Source organism: Vicugna pacos, chromosome 19 (assembly GCF_048564905.1).
Source record: "Vicugna pacos chromosome 19, VicPac4, whole genome shotgun sequence".
NCBI lineage: Eukaryota > Metazoa > Chordata > Mammalia > Artiodactyla > Camelidae > Vicugna > Vicugna pacos.
Window position 1 is genome coordinate 5655542 of NC_133005.1, and position 25052 is coordinate 5680593.

General features: G+C 48.9%; 1 protein-coding gene across 11 annotated transcripts in view; it reads left to right on the top strand.

Annotated features, from left to right (window-relative positions):
• Window positions 1-3047: 3047 nt before the first annotated feature.
• KIF16B (kinesin family member 16B) overlaps window positions 3048-25052 on the top strand; it is a 257261-nt gene continuing 235256 nt past the window's right edge. For 8 of the 11 annotated variants that reach the window (XM_072943791.1, XM_072943788.1, XM_072943794.1 and 5 more), the window contains exon 1: window positions 5374-5450. In XM_072943791.1, coding sequence (XP_072799892.1) covers window positions 5389-5450 — 62 coding nt within the window. In that variant the 5' untranslated portion in view covers window positions 5374-5388. Of the gene's footprint in view, window positions 3190-5373; window positions 5451-11333; window positions 11565-19552; window positions 19576-25052 lie in introns of those variants that run through there. The other 3 variants (XM_072943787.1, XM_072943792.1, XM_072943793.1) reach the window with 3 other exon arrangements.

Below are 25052 nucleotides of genomic sequence, written 5' to 3' on the forward strand. Positions count from 1 at the left end.
AACCCCTTATCTTCTAATTAATCTTCCCTTTCAGAGACTTCTTTCACACTCGGTTACACATACCCTCCGGCTAAGTCTCTGTTCTGTCCTGCCCCGCGTGCGTTGAAGCCTCCCCGCCTCCTTCAGCTCCAGGAGTGCTGGGTGGGGGCTGAACAGTCTGCGGGCTGCTATGGTCTGTTTCGTCAAATGGCAATGCCATCAAGGGACAGGGGGCTGATAGGCAAGAGTAGGGTGTTGGAAATAAATTAACAAATGAATGAATGAATTGTGAAGGAAAAGCCCAGCTGGGCTAACAAGCTAAGTCACAAATCTAAGTGCAACAAGTGTCGGATTACTGATCTGAGTTCTGCTGGGCTAACTCATAAATCTGAAGTTTAGTGTCAGTCTATTGGGCTAATGAGCTCAGTCACAAATCTAAGTGTGATAAGTGTCGGTTTACTGATAAAAGTTCTGCCGGGCTAACTTGTAAATCTAAAGTTTAGTGTCAGTTTACTGGGCTAACAAGTTAACTCGTAAATCCAAGCTCAACAAGTGTCAGTAACGTGATCTGTTCCAAATTGATAAGCTCCAGTGTACTGATTCCTTGCTTTTTGTTGTTTGAACCTTATTGGCTAATAGCCCCATACTTGTAATTAACCCTATAAAACCTCATGTGCATGTCTTGGAGGTGCTCAGAGCTTCGGAGCAGAAGCCCCTCTGAGCCCGCCGGCGTAATAAATCTGAGTACTCCAACCCTCCGAGTGGTGCTTGTTTCTTGGCTGGCCTGTCATTTCCATAACAGAATGAACCCTTCCAAACAACCATTAAGGACCCAGACACAGAAATCGCTTTAGTGAGTAAACTAGAACTCCTCCAACAAAGTTTGTCTAATTTGTGGTCTTTAGGAGTTGAGCTGGCTTTGCCGTCTCTTGGCCCCTCGGGGGTTCCGTGCGCTGAGGCCTGGGAGGGGACAGGGCGGTGACAAGCCGGGAGGGAGCGGCGACTCCCGTGGGCGTCGGGCCACGCCCACCGCGGAGGCGGCCGGAGCAGTTTGTCCCCTCGCAGCTCCCATATAAGGCGGGCCCCGCCCCTGCCCCGGCGGCCGGGGCGCCGCGCGGGCTCCTTGGTGGCGTCTCAAACCCGCCCGCCGCTACTGCGCATGCCCGGCCTGCCTGCGGAACCCGGCGCTTCTGGTTTCCTCGCAACCCCGTGATCAAATCCGCACCCAGCTCCGCGCCCCACAAGGGGGAAAAGCCTGGGTATTCTCTGGGCGCTAGAAACACGTGGGGGTGCTGATTCCTGGCCAGCCTCAGGGCTCTAGGGAAGCTCTTTGAGTGGGCCACATGTTCGCAGATATCATCCCACTTAATGCATTAAGTTGTTCCTGATATGCAGATAAAGCAAAAAGTTCCAAGGTGCCCAGTAATACAGACTGGACGACTCCCAGTGCTAGCCTGAAGCTGCGGCTCAAACCCAGGAGCCCAGCCTCCATTCGTTGCGGTCTCCATCAGAGCCTGGCTTGCTGGAGGGGCAGCCCCTCAGACTCGGCCATACCACCTACCTTAGAGCAGGTGCCAGCCACCTCCCGGGTGCCCTGCGGGCGTGAAATATCGGCGAGTCGGGCAAAGTATCCCTTTGTCGCCCCATTAGGAACATGCGGGCCTAGTGGATCTTGAGGACGGGGCCCTGTATTCTCTGGGCCTTCTCGTCCCCACTTGTCAATTGTGGGACCAGAGGCAGGAAGGGTGGGGTCCTAGGGCTGGAGTGGGTGGGCTAAGCGTCCCTGAATGGGGTAGCAAGAAGAAGGCAGGGCTGATTAACGTGGCCTTCAGGTAATCCAGTGGTTCACAGGTTGGGTCCTGGGTGCGTGTGAACGAATGCTCAATGCCCGAATGAACGAATGAACGAATGAATGTAGATTCTCCGGGAGAGGGGAGCGGGGGAGAGAGAGAGAGAGAGGGAGAGAGAGAGAGGGAGAGGGAGAGGGAGAGAGAGAGTGTGTGTGTGTGTGTGTGTGTGTCGCGCTATTTACAAAAAGAGACTGAGTCAGACCTCACTTCTACCAGAGAATCCGTTAAGTTGCCAGGAGACGGTCGTCCCCACCTCTAACTCCCTTAAGGTTAAAACTACTAAACTGTAACATAAGTGCAAAAAAAGTACAATGAAGATCTGATTTTGGTCACTGTAGACATTCTTATTCGCATTTAAAACTCTCAATACCTCCCTTTTTTTTTTACATTTTTTATTGAGTTATAGTCATTTTACAATGTGTCAAATTCCAGTGTAGAGCACAATTTTTCAGTTATACATGAACATACATATATTCATTGTTACAATTTTTTTCCGCTGTGAGCTACCACAAGATCTTGTATATATTTCCCTGTGCTATACAACATAATTTTGTTTATCTATTCTACATTTTGAAATCCCAGTCTGTCCCTTCCCACCCTCGATATCCTTTTAATTTTCATTTCTTGTTATCCCTGAGTTGAGGGGTTCAAAACGCACGCTTGGACAGCCTCGGAGAAGTGGAGACGACCACAGAGGAGTTGCCCACCAACAAGCTGTGCTAATAACTGTGCCTCAGTTTCTAGCTCTGTAAGTTGGATGAGTTAACTCCTGCACAGTGGGGTAAAGCCAGGTCCTTGTTAAGGTCTGAAGAACTGTGTTTTTGGTAATCTGTTCCCAGGGTTGTGGTCCTTGCGCTGGCACTAAATTATTGCGAATCTCTCCTCTTCATTCTCCTCCCATTTTTCAGGGGAGGAGGCTGAGTTTTAAGCTTTCCTGAAATTACTCCATCTCAGGCGACTCCCAGGGCACTGCCTGCAGTGTGGATCTGCCGGATTTCCCAACCTCCGGCGGCGGCGCCCAGGCATCCCGGCCCCGCCCACCCCGGCCCCGCCCAGGCGTCCAGGCCCCGCCCCTCCGCTCCTCCGGGCCGCGGCCAAACCCCGGCGCACGGATCTCGCGGGCTGGAGTCCCTCTGGGCATGCGCAGTGGCCGGGCAGGTGGGGCCGCCGCGGGCCGCCGGGTCCGGCCGGGAGCGGAGGGGCGGGGGCAGAGGGGGAAGTGGGCGGGAACCGCCGTCCGAGTCTCGGGAGTCGCGGGCGGCCGCGGGGCGCTGGGCAGGTGGGAGCCCGCGCGGGCCGGGCCGGGATGAGCAATGGCATCGGTCAAGGTGGCCGTGAGGGTCCGGCCCATGAATCGCAGGTGAGTGGTGGGGGGCGGGGCGCAGGCCGCCCCCGACGCGTCCCCACCTGGAGGAAGTGGGTCTCCAACTCCCCTCCAAGGCTAGCCTCGACTTAAGTGTCAAGAGCGGGTCTCAGGCCCTCTGGGCCCTGGCTGTGGCCTCTGGGGGCCTGGGGCACTTGAAGCTTTGCCGTCTCTTTCTCGCTGCCCTGGAGGGCACCCTGGGAGTGAAGAGTTCCCCAGGCCACGGAGAAGATTACTGTAAACTCTTCCCGGTCCCACTAATTCGGGGAAGTTTGCTTGTTCCTCTTTTAAAAAGCATCTAGGGATCACTTTCAGAAAGGTGTAACTCCTTTGAGGGGAGCACCAAAGGTGTCAGGCAAACTCCCCTCAATTATGCAAACTCAGAAGTTCTCTAACGATTAACAGTGTTACTTTTTAGTCTCTTAGTAAGAGGTAATTTCTGTTCCCTGAATGTGAACCCTAACTTCTAATTGGTAGGTTAGCAGTTCTTAACTTCAGGTTAAAGAGTGGATGGGAAAGCTTAACAGAGTTTTGCTTCCTGGAAAAAAAAATCAAGGGCACTTAAGTACACGTGTTTAAAATATGCTGATGTTAAGGTGGGGGGATTAGAAACACATTCAGCATTTAATCTTGTATGTTTCTGCAAAGTAATGCTTTTCAGAATGGTTTGACTCTGAATTCACTGAAGAATAATCTGTGCCTCCTTTTCAATGCGCACTTTATAATCAGTTAAGAAAGATGCTTTAGATAGTTACTTTTTAAATGGGTATAATTTTAAGGAATGAAGTAGATCTAAGTGGGATGCGTCTCCTTCCAAATGATAGGAGCAGTTTACGTAAGGCCATTGGTTTTTATTGGCTTCTCAATCAAGTTGGATATTTGACTTACCATATGGCCTTTGCTCCTTTGGTTGTGTCGGCTTTGGAGGTCACTGGTAGTTCTGACAGCTGACTGGAGTATCAGAAGATCATGAAATCAAGAGACTGCCAGAACCTTCTTTGACTCATCTGAATCTGTTTTTCTTTTAGCAAATGGGGAGTCATGGTTCTGATTTGTGACGATTGGAAACCAGTGCTTTTGTGATTTTTAAGTTATTTCTAAAACTTTTTAGGGAAGGAGTTTGACTTTTGTATAAGTTCTAAGAGAATATATATGTTTCTAAGTGTATTCAATCATACAAGGGAAATGGACCCTGAGGTCGTTTACGTGATTTAAAAAGATTTTTCTTTATTTTGGATTTACATATATATGGAAGTTCATTTCCTTCTTTGGAATAAAGATGTTTTGGAGCATGTACTACAAGACTGTATTGAGTAACTTTAGAAAGCACTTATTAAGCGCCTACCAAGTGCGTGGCATTGTGCTGCCTGGGAGACAAGGCGAATGAGGTCTGATACGTGTCTTCCAGGAGCCTACTGTCTGGTATGGGAGGGACTGCATACTGGTTGGACTATCATGAAACACTGGGCGGGCTGGGAGGGGTGCTGTGAGCACATGTCTTGACAGTGTGGGCCTGGAGCCCAGTTCCATGCAGAGGAGGCAGGAAACATATCCAGAAGCCATGTGCTTTGAGAAGGTAGATTGATGTGATGATATTTGTATTCCCAGAAGGGAAGAGGTGGTGGTGGAAGCAGGATACGGGCAAGAAGCAGCAGGATGAGGAAGGAAGCGGAGTCTGGGCCAGATGTGGAGATGGGAAAGCTGGGAAGATCCATAGAGATGGTTTGCTGGCAGAATGGACAGGATTTGGCAGTTCACTGGGTGGGAAGGTGGGAAAGGGGAAGAACACGGTCATTAACTGAGGTTTGATGTGCAAGGTGGTGGAAAAGGTTTGGGGAAGGTGGACGGTCAGGTGGAGTGAGACTTGCATGAGATGCAGCGGGCATCAGGACAAGCACAGTGTCTGGCCCAGGGTGAGTCCCGCCCACGTGTTGACCCTGTTCATTACCTGAAGTGTGGGAAGGACATCTGTCTCTGCTGGTGTTCAGCAGACTGTTAAAGACATGGGTCTCAGGTGATGTGAGGATTGACATTTGGAAAACTTTTGCATGTAGGTGACAGTTTAAGAATGTTACAGTGAGGAGGAACTTTCTTAGGAAGAGAAAATCTTGTTTTTATGTATGAAACAGATCTCTACAGTAGATTAAAAAAATGTTTACAGAGAAGAAAAGGGAATCAGGGATTAGACCCTAGGATATGCTTCTTTTTAGGATTCCAGGGAGAAAATTGGCTTGCAGCTCGTGGACAAGTACAGCACAGTAAGTGGTCATGGTGGGGAAGGAGGAGGGTCTCCTGAAGGGGGTGGTGGTGGTTGGTGTCAGATGTTGCTGGGACGGTGCTCTGATGATGTCAATAAGATGAGGTCCTTGGTCTTGGGGACAAGAGCGTTGGTAACCTTCCAAAGAGCACTGTCAAAGATCCAGGAGTCGGCAGTGAAAAGGAAAGGGATACAAATGACCAACCAAAAACATTGGGCCTAACACATGAGGAAAGGCTTGCAAGGTACAGTAGCCATCAGAAATCGTTTTTCACCTGTGAGATCGGTGCATATTAACTGAAAACACTGAGTGCTGGCGAGGGAATGGTGATGGAGTCATAAAGGGCCAGGACTTGTGAAACTTCCATATTGGTAAATTTGACAGTAGCTGTCAGGAAGAGAAGTTTATAAACTCTTTGGCTGAGAAATTTTATTTCTGAGATTTTACTTTACTGATTATATTCCTGCCTACCAAGATATATGTGTAAGGATGTTTCTGCATCATCATTGTAACCACAAAAAAATCGTAAATGACCTAAATGTGCAATGATGGAGGATTTGTTAAATTGTGGCTTATTCATTTGGAAGAACGCTATGTAGTGTTTACAAAAGAATGTGTTGATCTTAAAAGAGTTCCAAGGTAGGGAATTAAGTGAGAAAAACAAGATATCTACACACACACACTATAGTAGAGTTGTGTTAAAAAAATGTATACATACAGGCACACACACCCCCATATCTGAATAGAATAATTCATAAAAAGCCTGACAGTGGTCACTCTGAAGAAGAGGACTGACGGAGAATCTGTTAGGTGAAGATAGAAGGCTTATTTTTCTTTTACTGTTTGAGTCTTTAGTTGGCTCATTAATAGTCTTATAATAATTAGAAACGCTTGTTGGTCACATCATTTGCAAATATTTTCTCCCATTCTGTAGGTTACCTTTCATTTTGTTGATGGTTTCTTTTGCTGTGCAAAAGCTTGTAAGTTTTATTAGGTTCCGTTTGTTTATTTTTGCTTTTATTTCTATTGCCTTTGGAGACGGACCTAAGAAAACATTGCTACAGTTTATGTCAGAGAATGTTTTGCGTGTGTTCTCTGTTAGGAGTTTTATGGTGTCATGTCTTTTATTTAAGTCTAAAGCCACTTTGAGTTTATTTTTGTGTATGATGTGAGTGTTCTGACTTCACTGATTTCTGTGCGACTGTCCAGCTTTCCCAACACCATTTGTCGAAAAGACTGTCTTTTCTTCATTGTAAGTTCTTGCCTCCTTTGTCAAAGATTAATTGGCCAGAGGTGTGTGGGGTTTATTTCTGGGCTGTCTATTCTGATCCATTGATCCATGTGTCTGTTTTTATGCCAATGCCGTGCTGTTCTGATTACTGTAACTGTAATATTGTCTGAAGTCTGGAAGAGTTGTGCCCGCAGCTTTGTTCTTTTTCCTCAGGATTGCTTTGGCAATTCTGGGCCTTTCATTGTTCCATATAAATTTTAGGATTATTAGGTTTAGTTCTGTGAAAAATGTCATCGGTTATTTGATAGGAATGACGTTAAATCTGTACATTGCTGTGAGTAGTATCTTAACTGAGCAGGACCCCATGGGGCCTTCCTGGGACAGGCCCCCACCCCTCCCACATATCCTCTGCTGTAGCTCCTCCCTGAAGTTCCCAGGTAATAGCATCTCATGCATATTTCCTGAATTTTTCAGATGCTAAAAACTACCACCAAATGGGAGAAATTAACTACATGATGATCATGAGCACATAGCCCCCAGACCTTCTGGTGCCTAAGGACTGAGCACTGTCAACCAATCAGAATTGCACACAGCTGATCACAGCCTCTGGGTCACCCCTCCCTCAGCTCGCCTTTAAAAAATGCTCAGCTGAAACCATTCGAGGAGTTGGGGGTCCGGTTTTTTGGGTATAAGCCACCTGTCTTTCTCAGCCCTTCAGTAAACCTTTCTCTGCCTCAAACTCCAGCTTTTTGATTTGTTTGACCTCACTGTGCATCGGGCACATGAACTTGTGTTCAGTAATGGTATGGCTATTTTAACAGTATTAACTTGGATTGGAAGACCAATCCAAGAACATGGGATATCTTTCCATTTCTTTGAATCACCTTCAGATTTATTTATCAGTGTTTTATAGTTCTCTGCATGTAAGTCTTTTCACCTCCTTGATCAGGTTTATTCCTGAGTATTTTTTGATGTGATTTTAAAAGGTTTTTTTTTTTTTTAACTTTTCCTCTGTTATTTCATTGTTAGTGTAAAGAAATGCAACCAATTTCTGTACGTTAACCTTGTATCCTGCTACCTTGCTGAATTCATTTATCAGTTCCAGTAGTTTTTGTGTGGAATCTTTGGGATTTTCTATATGTAGTATCATGTCATCTGCATATAGTGACAATTTTACCTTTTCCTTCCAATTTGGATCCCTTTTCTTTCTTTTTCTTGCCTGATGGCTGTGGCTAGGACTTCCAGGACTATGTTGAATAGAAGTGGTGAGAGTGGGCATCCTTGACTTGTTCCAGATTTTAGCGAGAAGGCTAAAAAGCACATTTTATGTTGAAGCTCTGTAGATAGGTAAAAGATTTATGAGGTATTACATGCAATTCACTCCTAATTTCTATTCTGTCCTATTTTATTCTGTCCCACTTTAAAAAATGCTAGATCCACCCATGACTTGCAGTTGGCAGTGTGAAAAACACTGTTGTGAGGTTCAAAAGGGATACTGCGTGGGGCCAAAGCTCTCACACAGTCCCTGGCAGATAGCAAGGGCTCTGTGAAGATTGGCTGTTGTTATTACTGTTACTTTTAGGATTTAATGATTGTAACTTGATTCAATAACAAGTATTTAAAAAATGTTTTACCCAAAAAGTTGTTTTTGCCGAGTGCTGGCGACAGACCAGCTAGCTTTTAGCTTTATAATGTGCTTTCTTATCTGATAAGATAAGTCCACACATGCCTTTTATTCTGTGAATGTTCTCAGCCTCTCTGATTAGCCGCTCAGGTAGACTTTTGTATCATGTCGATCTAGTGAAAAAGAGAAAGAAAAAATGCCCGTGGTATTTTGATTGGAGTTGAAATCTTTAGAGTGTACTGAAGTCTTCCCATTTTAAGAGCAAGGATGTCAAGAAAACAGTTCCGTGGTGCTCTCTTGGGCGTGTGATGGTGACACCAGCCTCTCGTATTAAGGGTGGGAGGTGTCTGTCACAAGGTGCACTGCAGGCACCTAGCTCATTTGTCTACCTGGGCAGCTTCATTTCCCCTCCCACCAGCTCACTGACTTTTTATCCCCATTTTGCAGAGGGGAAACTGAGACTCCTCATGTTAGAAAGCTGGGCTGACCTGGATCCACTTCCCTCCAGAGCCCTTCACCTGGTAACTTGTTGTCTTGGGGCTAACTGATGACAGAAGCCCTTGGGCTCTGGGGACAGCCGGCTTGTGGCAGAGAAGATGGACACGCCACACACAAAAATAACAGTAGAGTCAGTGCGGTTGAGAGAGAGCCTTTAGGGGATATTGCAGGCTGGAGGAAGCTCTCCGTGGCTTCCCAGGGTCTCTTAGATGAGACCATGGAGTTTGAACTGAGCCCTGAAGGAGGTGTTACCCGCCACCATTTAGAGAGTGTCTGTGAAGTGCCTGGCTGATGCTTTTAGGAAGTTAGCATAGTCACTCCGTTTTGCAGATGGGGAGCCGGGCTCAGAGACTGAAACAGCCTGCCTGGGGTCACACAGCCAGGTCACTGTGGAGTCCGGATTTGAACTGAAGTCTTTCTTACTCTCATTTCTTTTAAAAAAATTTATTTTTATTGTTATTGTTATTATTGTTGTTGTTATTGTTATTATTATTATTTTGAACGGAGGTACTGGGGATTGAACCCAGGACCTCATGCATGCTAAGCACGTACTCTACCACTGACCTGTACCCTCCCCTCTTACTCTCATTTCTAAAGCCCCTCTGCCATACGAAGACTTAGAGGGTGGGGATGGCTGGCAGATGGCCCTGAGTACAGATACCGGGGATCTTAGGCTAACTTTTATAGGATTTATAGGATTTTTAGAAGCTTTTTGTAAAGATTGGGTGAGAGGTGAGTGGGCAGGGTGTCGTGAGGGCTTTTCTTGGTTAAGCTGGGAGTTGGGGCTTTTATACTCCAGTCCTGTGCTGGCCAGTGTCATTGGCCGCCTGCAGCTACTTAAATTAACATTAAATGCAATTTAAAATGTAGTTACTTAGTTGCACAGGTCACATCTCAAATGCCCAGTAGCTACATACTGAGCCGTGCAGATATAGAGCGCGCCCGTCATGGAAAGTTCTTTTGGACAGTAAGACTGAGCTGGGTTTGACCCCTGCCCGTCCACGTGCTTGCTCTGTGCCTTGGCACTTTACTCAAGTGCTCTGTGCTTCCGTTTCTTCATCTGTAAGACAGAGATCTTCGCAGGGCCACCCGGGGGAGGTGGGGCGGAGGTGGTGGCTGAGTGAGGTGACACTTGCTAACACTATCGGGCCCTATAAATATCGGCTATTATTATCAAGCACTGGGAGCTACTGATGGCTTTAAAACGGTCGTCATTTGCCAGTTAGTGCTTTCAGCCGGTTCATCTGGCAGCAGGGTAGAGAAATAGTCATACCAGCTCCAGCAACAATGAACATTTCTTTACTGTTTGCCAAGGTCTGGGCCAAGTGTCCCTCATGCACCCCTCATGCAGTGTTGTGGGCTGCGAGCCCTGGTGGCCTCAGGTGTCCATGTGAGTGGGCAGAGGCCAGCGTGGGAGGATCACACAGAGAACGGAGGTACGGCCCGTAACGGTGGGGTTCTGGACTGGGTTGGAGTTGTAAGTAATGAAGAAGGGCACAGTCAAAGGATAAAACTTACAAACCAAACCCTGAAGAAGCTTTTACGGTATTTTCTGATTGTGAAAATAATTGTGTGCTTTTAAAACACATGTGCTGAAAAGTGTACCAAAGAAATCAATCGAAAATCCCTCATAATTCCATGGTCCAGAGATAACTCCTCCTGAAGTTTTGGTGCCTTTGAATCCAGTCTTTTTTTCCTGTTTGTGAAGTGACATAAAGCATAACTGTTTTATATCCTGTTTTTTGCATTTGCAAGAGACATCCTTTAAGACCGATCAGTAGGACACAGAGAGGCAAAGAGTCCGATGACCGACTGAGTTGCTGGGGCCTGCTCAGTGGAGCAGTGACCCTTCCTAGGCCAGGAGCTGGTCAGGGAAGGGCCATGGCGGCCAGTTGAGTTGGGCTCAGGATGCTGGTGGGGGATCCAGGCAGCAGGAGCTCAGGTGGGTTATCAGCTCTCCGGATGCACATTTGGAGGTGGGTCACTTGAAGGTGACAGAGGCTGTGTGTTGTCTCCGAGGAGAACCGTGGTGAAGAGCGAAGGGGTGTGGATTGCAGAACTCCGTGAGCGGGGTTACAGCAGAGCTGTCAGTAGGTGGCTGAGTGACCTGGGCAGGTGGGTTTTAGTCCTAGACCTCGTTTCTTCTCTTGTCACACAGGGATGCGCCAGGTGTGGTCCGGGGCCAGCTGGGAGTCACGGAGCCTCTTTTGAGGGATTCACAAGTCAGCGCTGTTTTCACAGCCACACTTGCTCCTTTACGCTCGTCTCTCATGAGGGCGTGGTGGAGTTTTCCAGAAGCTACGCGATGTGTCATGATGTCGTGCATCCTGGGTCTTAAAAACTTCCCACTTTTCATTTCTGATGTGGTAACTGTAAATGGCTGTAGCAACAGTTATAAAAGCTCTCTGGGCTCCTCGGTAATTTTAAAGCGTTGTAAAAGGATGCTGAAGCCACAGCATGTGAGAGCCGCTGCTGAAAAATGAACCCGCATCAGTTGTTGAGGGGTTTAGATGAAGAGCGTGTACGTGGAGTGTCAGCACACTGCTGACAAATCAGAGCTGCTGCTGATTTTTACAATCACCTTGTTACTGACAGAGGCCGGAGTAGAGGGCCAGGCAGTGAAGAGAGGGAGGGAGGAAGGAGAAGGGACATCGTGACCAACAAGGAGGGAAGCAGATGGGGTCCCTGGCTGCAGGTTGAGGTCCAAGCCCAGCTGGCCGGGGAGGTGACTGGCTCCTTTCTCTGGAGGGAACTATTTCAGGTGAGGGGTGGGAGGTGATACCGTGCAGGCGGGAGCCCGGGGGTGAGGGCCTGGAGGTGGCACCTGCGGACTGCCCTTCCAGCTAATGGAGGGGTTAAAGGAAGGTGAGGGCTAAGCTGTGTTCGCCTGTGCAGTTTGGCTCCCAGAATACAATCTTCCTGGTCTCTGCTGCTTGCGTGGGGCACTCAGACCCCAGCCCTCACCTGGGCATTGCAGACCTGGGCTCAGCCCAGGAGAAGTGGGTGTGTGTGTGTCTGCTTTTGTTTTAAAGAGGAGGAGGAGAAAGCAGGGAGGGAGTTGGGGGTTGGAGAAGGAAGGCTGCTGGGTTTGGGGGGCTGCTGGATAGAAGGTGCCGTGGTTTCTGGGGTGACTGTGGTTCCCCAGGGAGGGCAGCGCTGGTGCTGACTCGTGGCGTTTGGAGCACATGGAGGTTTTTTCCTTTCTTTTAGATAACGTGAAGCAAGTGGCTGATGTTTTTTCATACACAAAATTTAACAGTATCTTAATGTATATAATGTACTTACACAGTGTGTGAGTACCAGTAGTTTAAAAACTGCTCTTCAGTGACTAAGAGTTTTTAGTAAATACGATTTGGTATTAAACTTGTGCTGCTTTATTTTATACAGGGGGACGGGACAGGGAGAAGCCTGGGTATGGACGGACAGCTTCGGGCTTTCCCTGTGTATTGCGTTAATTATACACAAATTGCACGTCGAATGCTCAAGGTTAGAATATTTGAGGTACAACACTGTGTTTCACTGATACATAGTTTTTGGACAGAGCACTCATGTTCCTTCAGGAAAGGTTTGTCTTCACTGTTTAACTTGAAATAATTTTAGACTTAAAGTTCCCATGTACGCTTCACCCAGCTTCCCCGGACATGAGCATCTTACGTAACCCCGGCGTCAGAACTCAGGGATGACCCGGGGCAGCGGGAGTGACGGCGCAGCTTTCCCGCAGCATCCTTCTTCTGTTCCAGGATCCTCTGCCGAACCCCACCCGGCGGGTCGTTGTCGTGTCTCCCAAATCTCTCCCGGTCTGCCGCAGTTTCTCAGCCTCAGAAGAGTGCCAGTCATTTTGTAGAGTGCCCCTCATTTGGGTTCCTCTGATGTCTAGTCACGATTCAGTTGAAGGTATGGCAGTTTTGACGAGAAAACCACGTGATACTGAGCCCCCGTTTCCTGTCCCGGGGGGTTCGTGGTGCCAGTCTGTCCCGTCCCTCGGGATGCAGACTTTGATCACTTGGTCGAGGTGGTGTGTGTGGGGTTTCCTCACTGTAATGTTTCATTTTTTCCTCTTTGTAATGCACTCGTATGAGGGAAATACTTTGCAGGAAAAGTTTTTGACTTCAGTGTACAACAGTACTTTTTGCCTGTGGGAACACATTTCAGATTTTCTAATAAAAGTTATTGTGAACATAAGATCCATTTAAAACATTTTTTTCCCTCTGACTTAGTGAAAAAGAGTTAATCATATTGAAAATGAAGGACGTTTGTGCTTTGGAAGGCTGATGACGATTGTGCAGGACTATGTACTTAAGACATCTTGCAGTGAGACATTTATCAGCCCAATGCATGCTCTTTTCTACTCTCTACTATTTCATTAATTAAAAAAAAACACGATTGTTATCCTCTAAACTGATTTTATGGTCGGCAGTTTGAAAACAGTGGTGTAGTGAATCTGGTATTCAGAGCAGAACTTGGTAAGATCTAATTTTTTTTTTTCCAAGAGAGAGCATTGAAATTAGGATGCTGTTAGAAAGTCAGTCCTGTTTCCTCCTCGAGGTGGGGGTGGGGATGGGGCTTATGATCCCAAGAGGATAAATAAAGCTTAGAATAAGAATTTTCAGTGTCAGAGACTTAGGATTCTGAACCCACCATGGCATGTCCACTCTCAGGAGCTTGCTTTCTTAAGCCATCGTGGCCTTGTGGTCTCGTGGTCTCGTGCTCCCTTGCCTGGGTGCACCTACTGATTCTTATTTTCAGAACTTATTAACAGTCTAAGCCCCCACACCGACCCAGTGTGGGGCACAGGCAGATCACTTCGTGAGGTGCTTCTAAACGGGGCTTGAAGTTCCCCAGGGAGCTGTCAAGAAAAAAATGATTCAGGGTGATGGAGACGAGCTCAAAAGGGAAAAAAGTTGCGGGGATAAAGCTTTAAAAAATAGTAGATTTTGGTCTGTTTTATTCCTTTCCCTAAAGTTAGTGCTTTTACAGGAGCCCCTCCTGCGCGGTCAGGCAGAAGGGCAGCTGTGCGGAAGACGTCAGCCGTCCTGGGCTGGGCTCGCGTGTGATGCTGCGTGGAGACTTTTTTTTTTTAAAAACATTAAAAAAATTTTTTATTTTGAAATATGTACAAAAGATTGCAAAAGTAGTGCAGAGTTCTCATGTGTCTTTCATCCAGCTTCTCCGAGTGTTATCTCCTTGTACAACTGTAGTAAATACCAGGAGAGTGTCACCGACGCAGTGTTATCCACTCATCTGATTCAGTCACATTTTCCAGATTGCCCCGTGCTGTCTTTTTCTCTGGTCCAAGATTCAGTCCAAGATCACACAAGGCATTTAGTTGTCTTGTAAAACGTCTCCTCCTTAATTAAGCTTTTCTTGTTCTTACGGCCAACTTTGACTATTCTAATATATTAAGGGTACAGGGGGTAGCGTTTCCCCCAGAGTACCTCTGTTCAAATGATTGAGGAATTTTGACTCTTGGCGAGCTTTGTTGTTTGAGCTGCTAACGCCTTGGTTGGATTAACTGTTCAATTCCAGTGTCTGATGAAAAGGACAGGGTTGGTGGGGGGACCTTTAACCCTCGATGGGGTGGAAGGGCTTGGAGTTCAGAGTGAGTAGGAGGCCAGTCTCGGTGGTGTGTCAGAACTGGTTTTAGGCGCGATTGGTTAAATCTGCTGTTGCACAGGGCTCGCACACTCAGTGTCCACGGGGACCAGGCGGGCCTGCAGTCAGCTGTGGGACGAGCCCTGCGCACAGAGAAGGGGGTAGGTCGCAGCAGGTCCTCAGCTCCAGAGCGGGGAGGTAATCAGGTGTGGAGGGGCCCTTGCTGGCGTCTGTAACACATTTCCCCCCACGTTTTAATGGCTTAGCCCTAAAGCCACCAAAGAAGTTTATCTTCTGCTCACGTAAGTAGGTGACTTTTCTCTCCAGCCAGTGGAAGGGAGCCAGCGGGTGGGGAAGGCACACCCACTTCTTGGCCTCCTTGGTGTGGAAGAGACACGTCACTAGCGCTCACCTTCCGTTGGTCACGTGGCCACACGTGGCTGCGAGGAAGCCTGGGAGCGACTTACTGGCTGGGGAAACCGCCTTCGGGTGACAGGCCTGTACCATAAAGGGGGAAGCTCTCTATTTCCGTGCACCCTGTGTCCAGAGGGATGGCTTCTCCATTCCGATCAGTGATGCCTTTGCGTCGCATTTCTGTCTGCTGGAGGCGTGGAGACCCAGATGTCCGCGGTCCCACTTCCTCCTTCCTGAGAGTCTTTGCACAGATGTCGCCTCCTCTGTCTCATTGGAAATACCAGCCCCACCCATGGCATTTTCTATCCCCTTCTCAATGTTTTCTCTCTACAGCGCTTATCACAACTAGGCCTACCCTGTGTTTTCCTTATTTGTTGATTTTTTAAAAAACTTTTTTTTGGGTACTAAGTCTTTGAAATCTGGGTTGTATTTTGCACTTATAGCACAACCCGGTTTGGACCAGCCACATCTCAAGTGCTCAGTAGCCACAGGTGGCTGGTAGCTGCCACCTTGGACAGGGTGGGTCTCGTGAGTAACCAATGGACCATACGTAATGGCAGGTGGTTGCAAGTTCTATAAAGAGAACGAAGCAGAGTAAAGGGCCAGGCCACCACAGATAACAGGGGCCAGGGAGGGACTCTGTGCAGGTGCTGGAAGGTGGTGACTGTGGGGACGTCTGGGAAGAAGGTTCTAAACAAGGAAGAGCACTGCAGAGGCCCCGAGGCAGCAGCGGGCCTGGAGCGTGCAGTTGATGGGGGGGGTGTGGGGGTACGTGCGGTGCTTATGGGGGGCCCAGGAAGCCACGGAGAGGTCTTGGGCTTTATTTGAAGTGTGGTTGGGGCTGTCGGAAGGCGGAGAGAATGGAAGTGGCCTGATCTGACTTAAATTGTCTGGCGGTCACTCTGGCTGCTGGGGGAGAATGAACCCTAAGGCCAAGAATAGAGGTGCGATGATTTGAGCAAGAGGTATAGACGTGTGACCGTGATGACTCACGTGATCATTCACCCTGCATGACTTCAGTGGCCACCTGTGAAGTGCGTGATATCCTGTTAGACCCTGGGGACACCAGCAGGCATGGTCTCTGCCCTCGGGAAGCTCAGGCTGGCGGTGAGTGACCAGCGGGCTCATAGCAGAAGGCCGAGTGTCGGAGCAGCGGGAGAAGGCCCGGGGCCGTTCCGTCGAGGGGGCAGGTGTGATGGACTGGGCTGATCCCTCGGCCAGAGCGTCAGGCCGCAGAGCTTGCACTTGGGCGAGCCTGGGGTCCTTCCAGCACTGAGATCCACAGGCTTTATTCTGTTGGCAGAGGACAGCCTGTGAAGGTAAGCTGGGGAGGTGGGCGCCGGTGTTCAGTGTGTGGGGAGGAGGAGGGTGCCGAGAAGGGAAGGTCGGAACACTCCAAAGGCAGGCTTTTCCCCAAGGGAACCTTATTTCCAGTGGTATCTTAAGCTGCCCATTCTACTAACAGACAGTTTTCAGATTTTCTGTTCTTTCTGATGACTAATAAATGAATTAGAGAGTCAGTGGAAGGAATTTATTCCTTCTTTCCTGGAACGTAAGTGCCCTGGAACTGATCTGATTGTCTCTAATTTGATCTTGGCTGGAATTCTTCTCTCTTGACTTTGAAGAGTCAGAGCATTTTGTGGTTGTTTCTGCTTTTGCCATCCTTTCCCTCTGCCTTTTATTCTGCTCTGACATTTGAGAGACAGCTATTGCTAATCAGTCCTGGAAAAATCTGATTTGTCTTCTGTACCATCTTTCTTAGCCTTTGGAATATGTTTGTAGTTATTGATTTGCCATTTCTCCTTCTTCGCTCCCTCCCTCCCTTCCTTCCTTCCCTCCTTCCCTTCCTTCCTTCCCTTCCTTCCTCCCTTCCTTCAGCAGATATTAAGTGCTTTCTGCACAAGAGAAACTGCTTTTGGGTATGTGAGCTTTTTCCTGGAAGGGTACTGCTGGACTGTTGCTTGATTAAATTGGCGACACAGATTTCACTGCCCCATAATCCCGGACTTTGACACAGGGCACAGTACAGTGAAGGGGTGATAGAGGCAGGGAGGCTGAAGGGGAGGGAAATCTGATGGGCCCAGGGGTGCATCCGGGTGCTGCCACTGACTACCTGCGTGGTTTTCTAGAGGATACTTTGGTCTTCTGGCCTCTTCTTTCCTCATCTGTACAATGTGGACAGTAGAACCTTAAATGCAAGTTTATTTCAGTGGCTTAAGGAGTTAATAACTGTGAAGTGCTTGCACAGAGCAGGTACAGTCATGGTGGCTGTTGGAATTTTGTGTTGTAGCTCTTGAGATTTCACGTGGAGCAGAGTCTGACATGATCAGTGACGAGGACTTGACCCGCCTGTCACCAGCTGTGAGGTTCTGCCGTGTAGGTGATGAAGCATGGTGGCTGCTTGGAGAAGGGACAGTCAGTGTGAGCTCAAGTCTGCAGGTGGCTGTGTCGGCTGAAGTTGAGCTCTGAGGCTGGGGCCACATCCCGGGGGGTCTGTGACTGAGCGCGGGGCTCCATAGAATGAGCCGGCCTGGTAGACACGGTGGGCAGTGGCATTTTAAGTAGAAAGTGTATAGAAGCCCTAAACTGTAGAGTGGAATTCGGGAGCTGCGGAGTACAGTGACATGGCTGAATCTTCAGATAGATGGCTGGAGAGGGCGGGGCGGAGAGGTGGGGGCGGGGCGGAGAGGTGGGAGGGCAGGACAGAGAGGTGGGAGGGGAGGGTGGGGAGGAGAGGTGGGAGGGTGGATTACGGGGGTTGTGCTGTCTGGACTTTATTATTTTTTTCTTCCTACCCTTTGTTCTAAAAGGAATTAACTTGAAGCTAATTCTGGAGGTAGTGGGGACCATTTCACCCATGGGCGTAACAGGATGAGATTTGTGTGTTAGAAGGTGGCGAGTGAGACTGACAGCTGCCAGACAGGTTTGGGGGCCATTGGAGTGACTGAACACAGAGGGGCTGGAACTTTCCCACTCGTCTGCCCTGCTACCAGCTGTCCAGCCGCCATCCAGCAGATCAGCGTCTGTGTACCCGCCTGTCCACCCTTGTGATCCCTCACCCCGTCTGCCCACTCACCTGACCCCTCACCACCCGTCCACTTACCCACACAGCCAACTGGCTGGGGAATCTGTTTCTTTCCCTTCTCAACCAAAAAACAGTGAATGGACCCCTGTGCACCTCTTTTTTTCCATCTTTTGCCCATAACAGACTACAGACTAGACATCAGTATGTTGATAGAAAGAGGTTTCATCTTCCCATCTTTGGCTGATTGATTGATCATTCACAAAGTATTTAAGCATTGCCAGGTGTATGCCAGACCTTGTGCTAGACCAGCAGTTCTCACGGTTTTGGGGATACCTTAAAATTACTGAGGACCCCAAAGAGTTTTTATGGGTTATAGCCGTGTCTTCACCACATGAAAAACTTAAACAGACGTGTTTAGAACATGAGAACGTGAAGCAGACAATCCCTTAGCCACGAGGACAGTCTGTCATGGCACATCTTGCAGTGTCTGGAAAACTGCACTGTACTCGTGAGTGAGCGAGAGTGAAAAGGCAAGTGATGTCCTGGTATCAGGATGAAAATAGTTTTGACCTCGCAGAGCCCTTCTCCCTGCAAGCCTTTAACAGCCACTGGGCTGCCTGCTGGGGATTCGGCCGGGCACCAGGAGGGCACAGTCCTTGCCTCAGTGGGACCAGATCCTGCGGTGCTGTGCAGCCCGCGGTGGAAGTCGGGGTCTCCCTGAGACTAGGGGCATCAGGGGAGGCCCTTAGAGGGACGGACGGCTTGGCTAGACCTGAAGTGGGCTTTGGCCCGGAAGGTGGGTGCAGCAGGTGGAGGCCCAGAGGCCTCGGGTGAGGGTCCAGGAACAGTTCGTGGCAGCTGTGTGTTAATATTGCGTTTGCTGGAACGATACCAGAGCTTCGCTTCCTCTGTGTGGCTTCAGCGTGATGTGATCTTACCCACCTGTTTGACTTCAGAGGCACACACTTCTGTTGTCAAGTCCTTTCCCCTTGTGACTGGCGGGCAGCCAAGGGCCCTGTTTCTTAACACTCCCATCCATCGAAGAACTTCCTATTTCAGATGCTAAACCGGGTTTGTCAAGCTTTGAAAATGTAAACAGCAGGGCCGTGAAACCTGAGAGGCTCAGAGGCAGCGTTGGTGTGCGGCAGCTTGGAGGCCGAAATAAAAAGCTTGACTCATCTTGAAAGACCAGAGAGGCGAGACTTGGGAGGGGAGGACTTGGTGAGACAGAAGTAGAGCTGCTCCTCTGATGCCATCCTGTAATCGCAGGAGCAGGTCTCTGGGCCTCGGGCAGGGAGCGCCTCATAGGGCATGCCGGCTCCTGCCCCCTCCTCCCCTTGCCTTTGAGATGCGGTCCAGGTGAGAGGTGCAGGTCTTAGCCAGGCGCAACCGGAGACCTCTTTGGCCCTCCCAGGGCCGCCGTAGGAGGGGCCTGCTTTATTGTGCCTGGACGGTCTGCTCAGCCAGGCGAAGGAAATGAGGCCAGACCTGTTCTGCGCTCTGTCTGTTTTATTGCAGAAAGTGTGGTGACATCAGAGGACTTTCTTATCTCTGGCCCTTCTGGCTTGATGACGAGGTGATTTCTTTTATTTCTGCCTGACAGTTGGGGTAATGTATTCAACTTCAAGAAAACTGGGATGAATTCTTGACTTAAGAACCTGCTAGTATTACACCTGTATTACAGCTCCGGGGAATGGCAGCTTCATTCTTCAAAAGCTGCACACCTTGAGGACATCTGGAGGTGAGGGTGCTGTCAAGCAGTCAGGAAGAGTAAGAATTAGGGTGAAGCCCACACTGGAAGGACAGAAGGAAATGAGAGAAAGCCCCACTCTGGTAGTTTCTTTAATAAATCCTAAATACCTGAACAAATCAAGCCTTGTTTGCTCCTGGCTGGGTGAAATCATGTTTTATTTTGTTAAAAATCAGCTTGATTAGTTTCATCGCTTCTGCCAGCCTCCTCATGGCTCTGTCTCCTGTAGGGGCACCATGGGGGGAAGATTATGAAATCCAGCAGAAAGTACATGAAGTTTGAGAAGCCAGTCAGATACTCTAAATTGTCTGCCAGTTAGTCATTTAAAAAAAGGGTTCTGCTGATAGAGGCATGATCCCTTCTGTGAAGTCTCTGGGTTTCCCGTGTGGGTGTGAGCGCCGGCGTCTGGGGCCCCAGGCGAGGAGCGGCTGGCGGGACCTGCTGTCCTGTGCATGCGAACGCAGGAGTGCCATGACTTCCCGTGCTTCTAGAGAAGTCTGAAACCCAGACTTGTATATAAAATGCTCAGGTTTGTAAAATGCAACTAATTAAGGGTGTTTTAGAATGCAGAGTATACCAGTCCTCGCCCTGGGGTGCCGTTGTAAAACTTCTGGTTTGGAATGGAGGTTTGAAAAAAATCCTTCTCTTTTCCTTGTTTTATGTAAAACTCATTGTTGACTCTGGATTCTTCCCCTTCCCACTTTCCTGTGGTGTCAGTGATGTCCGTGTTTGGGGAGGTGTCACCTTTGAGCATCCTGCACTTGTCCCGCTGTTGTGCCACAGCATCCTTGAGATTAGACACGCTGGTCCTTTCCTGGTTGCCACGGAGATCAGGAAAGGGGGACGAGGGGTGAGGGCTCCTGGGAGATGTGGCCCTAAGAGGAATTTCTGTGAGCTGTGCTGGTGGCGCTAAGTCAGGATTTTGACCGTGCCTGCATGGCTTGGTTGCACACCGTCTGCCCTCTGAGCCTGGTGCCCTCTTGGAGGAAGTTTTTGTGATGGGCAAACAGGCCCAGTGGTCTACGAAGGGTTGGTCTGTTAGAGATCCAGAACCTCAGCCTGGCTCTTCAGACCCCCGACCTCGGCCGCGGTGCTGAGCCCGCTGCCTGCCTGCGCCTCAGGGCGTGTTCCCCTCTGCCGAGGGGTTTGGTGGCCTGCTTGGTCTGTTTCCCACTCTCTCATCTGGTTTCTCTCAGGTCCGAGTTGTGGTTTGTTCTCCTTTTCGGGCTTTGGTGGTGACATCTGATGGTGGGTGAGCCCTGGCTTGTCCCTTGGAGATGCTCAGCGAGGAAAGTGGAGAAACCAGGGGGTTAGGATGCTGGCCTCGTGTCTCAGCTGAGGCTGAATTTCAGGGGTATGGGGTGCACCCAGGCATCAGCAGCTTTAGAGCCCCAGGGAGAGTCCTGGGGCGGGGGCCGTGCTATGCTGGGAGGTGATTTACTGGAAGTGGTCCTGGGCATCCCGGGTAAGGCCTGCCTGCTCTCCTGCAGACGTCCTGGTGATTCCTGGGTGATGGCAAAATGAAGACCTGCTGGAGTGTGTCTGCGTCCTCCTGATTTGGTCGCTTAGGGCTCAGGAAGCAAGGCGAGGTGTGGCCTTCTCTGTGTCTGGCTGGTGTGGCCTGGGGAGGGGTGAGGGCCCAGGTCAGCAGGGGTGGCCCCTCGTTGGCTAGGATGTCCTGGCACCGAGGACGGCATTGTGACTCAGCTGGCTTTTCAGAGGATGTCCTGGACAGGAACTTTCTGGGGACTCTCCCCTCCCAGTATAACAAATGTGGGTGCTGCTTTAGGCAACGATGGGGCTTCCTTTCTGGGCTGACTGTGTTCACTTACCAGCCAGCCCAGGCCGGGTCAATCCTGGTCTGGCCTTCTGTGCCCAGGGTGGGGAGAGCCACTCACCCAACCCCCAAACTGGCTTTGCTTTTACAGCCAGTTTGCTCTTGCCCACGTGGGGTCATCATGGGCCGTTCAAGGGCAAGGGATATGATTATCCTTTCCTGTATCCCCCAGAGAGCCTTGTAAGCGGAGATGCATGTGTTTGTCTGTTGACCTACTCCTGCCTCTGGCCACTGTCACTCCCATTAACTAATTTATTTTATTAGGTTTATTTATTTTTAAGTGGAGGTACTGGGGATTGAACCCAGGACCTTGTGCATGCTAAGTACACACACTTCCACTGAGCTGTACCCTCCCCCCCATTAACTTAATATGTGAGTGTGCATTGCCCACTGACGGGGGCCGGGGGCGGGGCTGCTGGGCACAGTGCAGAAAGGACAACATGTGCCACCTGTCCGCAGAGGGGACAGTCAGTGCACGGTTAGAGTAACCAGATGTAATCACAGGTATTTAAAAATTGGTCAGAGAATTTTGGTGTTTCTGATACTCTTATTTTTGATAAATTGTGGCCTCTGGATTGTGTTGATGAAGGTAAGCATTTAATACAATTTATGAAGATCAGCTATGTGGTGGTTCCTCGATTTTGATGAGATCTGGTTCGAAAATTTGGCAAAATGTGTCTTCTGAATTCCCTCCATTTCCACCTGTTTCAGGAAAGGATTGGAAAGGCTTTGTTAAAATGAGTCTTCCTACCAGCATGTAAATTCCCAGAGGGCAGGGGAGGCACCGTAAATGCTTGTTGAATGCATGGCTGGATCTTGGGTTCATGGGGGAGATGGAAGATCTCATGGTTGTCCGCCGAGTGCCTGGCCTCCTGTCACTTGCTTTCTTCTGTCACGTCTTTCAGCAAAAAATTCTGCACGAGAGCAGCCCAGTACCCACACCACTGCTGCACAGTAGCCCTTTTGGGTTCTATTCAGCCATTTTACAGGTGAGGAAACAAAGGCTCGCAAAGTTAAATAAAGTGTCAGAGTCAGAGCTCCTGAGAGTCAGGATTGAACGAACTCCCCGCAGCCCAGGGCTCCCCGCACAACGGCTAAACCGCTCTGCTGGGTGACGGCAGACACCGTGCTCGGTGGAGATGCTCCCCAAGACCAGGGCTGCACCTTGTTCCGTTCTGACTCGAAGTGAAGTCTTCTGAAGAGAAGTCCTGCAGTTTGGCATTTCGTAGCAAATATTTAGCTGGTGTTGTTGTAAAAGGACTCAGTCTTCTTTGTACAGACCAGCTATTGTATTATTTGTTTTTTCTAACGCTGCCACTGAGAACATTTTTCTGAAATAGAGGTAAGTCTGGAAGGAGCATTGTAGTGATGATGTGGGCAGAGAGCAGACTTGCTTTTTTGGAATTTCGTGGATATTTTTGTGCATTAAGTTGTTGATTTAGTGTCTGAACCCAGGAAAACAAAAGAAGTATTAATAGATGTCCTTATGTCCTCAGGGTTTCTCCTCCATCACTCCCTTTATGCTTCCACTTTTTGGTTGTGAATGTGTTGTTTGTGTGTCTGAGGAAGCACATCGAGGAAGTTGGGGCACGTGCATGTCCTTGGTCTTCCTCCTCATGACTCAGAAGAGACAGAAGCTCCCTGTGCCTTGATCCTGGAGTCAGAGTCACAGCTGTGGGCCTGCGGGAAGAGTGAGCTTCGTGCCTGCCTTTGGAGTTAACATCTGCCAAGTGAGCTGGTATTTATGTGGGAAAACACACCTGCATTTAAACTTTGAAAATGTGTGATAAACTTGGAAGCATTTACTTCAAGTTAGTGCTTGAGGTTAAGCAAAGCATCTTGTTTTCAGTTCAGCTGTTAAGATTCTTTCATTTGCTGACTCATTCATTTGTCCATTCATTCATCCGTCCAAGGGCTTGCTGTGTGTATAAGGACCGTGTAGGTACTGTGGGATGAATAAAAAGTAGGGATTATAAAAAGTATTATCTCTGCCTTCAGGAAGTGTCTAGCCTGGTGGGGAAGACAAATATAGTTGCCCTGCAGTAGATGGGTAGAAAGTGAAAACTGTGGTCATGTGTTGTGGGAAATCACACTGCAGATAATTGGCTAAGGGGTGTTCTGGGAAGGCTTCCTGGAGGAGGAGACAACTTTAAGGGTGTTGAAAGGTAAATGGGACGGAGGAGAAAGTACCTTCCAGGCAGAGGGGCCAGCATGGCGGTCTCTGTGAGTCCTGGAGGAAGGACTAGTGTGGAATGTGCCAGGGGAGCCTGGGTGACCAGGTGGGTGTGGGAGATGAGGCTGAGTGGGCTTCTTGCGCCGCCTATCCAGCCCCTGACGCAGCTGCTGCCTTGCCCCCTGTTTAGACTAATCTTCGTGTGGGCTCCTTAAATGTGCTGACCTCCCCACCGGGATCCCATGGGGGCCCGAGCTCGCAGAACTTCCACATTCAGGGAAATCAAGTCAGGGGTGCTGGCTTGCCCTCAGCAGTTCTCTGTGGTTTTGAAGTATTGACTGCTGGCTTAATTTGGAATTACCCCGACCTTTCCCAACGCTGACTCTGTGGGAGCAACTGTGAGCAACTCACTTCTCCTCCACAGCCTCAGTTTCTCTCTGGGTGAGACCGTGATGGGCGGGGTCTCCTCTTCTGAGTCCCCTCCCTTTGTCACCTCCGTTTCCCAAAGCTTCGTCTTGGCCCTCGAGGTGTTCTCCCTGCGGAGTGTCCGAGATTCCCTGTGAAAGTGTCATTCTCATCTTCAGTCTTTGAGCAAAATTTAGTCCTTCCTGATTTGGGGCTTGAGTTTTTTAATGTATGAAATTCTTGCGCTTTCTACCAGCTTTTCTGCACTGGGACCAGAATTAAGCCTCACGCCCGGAGGACGGCAGCCCTTGTACATGCTGAATGAACTTGCCCCTGTGCTTCTGTGGTGGTACCGGTTACGCACCACCTCGAGTGGAACTGGGGAGGTAGTTCCTCAGTGTATGGACGTGTTATTTTTCCTTCCCTTTGCCCTTTTTTCTTTTTTACTGCAGATTGGATCATAGTTTTTGTGCTCTTTTACCACCTGCTTTCTCCCCACCTGACGGTATTTCTCTGTGCTTCGGTGTTTAGAGTTCAGAAGAGAAGCCCCAGCTGGACCAGCAGGGATAGCGCAGAAGGCATAGCCCTGGTCTGGATTTTTGTTCTGGAATTGGGCATTCAGAGGACGGGAGGAGGCCACCCAGTAAAGTGCCATCTTAGAAGGAGCTGAAAGGTGGTTCTTTCTCCCACTTAACAGTGTTCCTTGGACTTCTTTCCACAGTAGTACCCGAGGAGGTCATGCATTCTTTTTGTTTTTATTTTATTTATTTTAATTTTAATTGTGTTTTTTATTGAAGTATAGTTAATGTACAATATTACATAAGTTACAGGTGTACAATATAGTGATTCAGTTTTTAAAGGTTATGCACGTGCATTCATTTTAAAAATAGAGCTTAACATTGTTACTACTGAGTGTCCTGTCACCAGAATGAAGGCAGTTAAATACTCGTTCATTGTATGTAACTTGTAGGGTGAATCTGGGGAGGCCGGCTCACTTCAGAACTCAGGGTGAATGAGCCTCTCTTTAGAGTCTTCCTGGCTGATGGCCGAGTT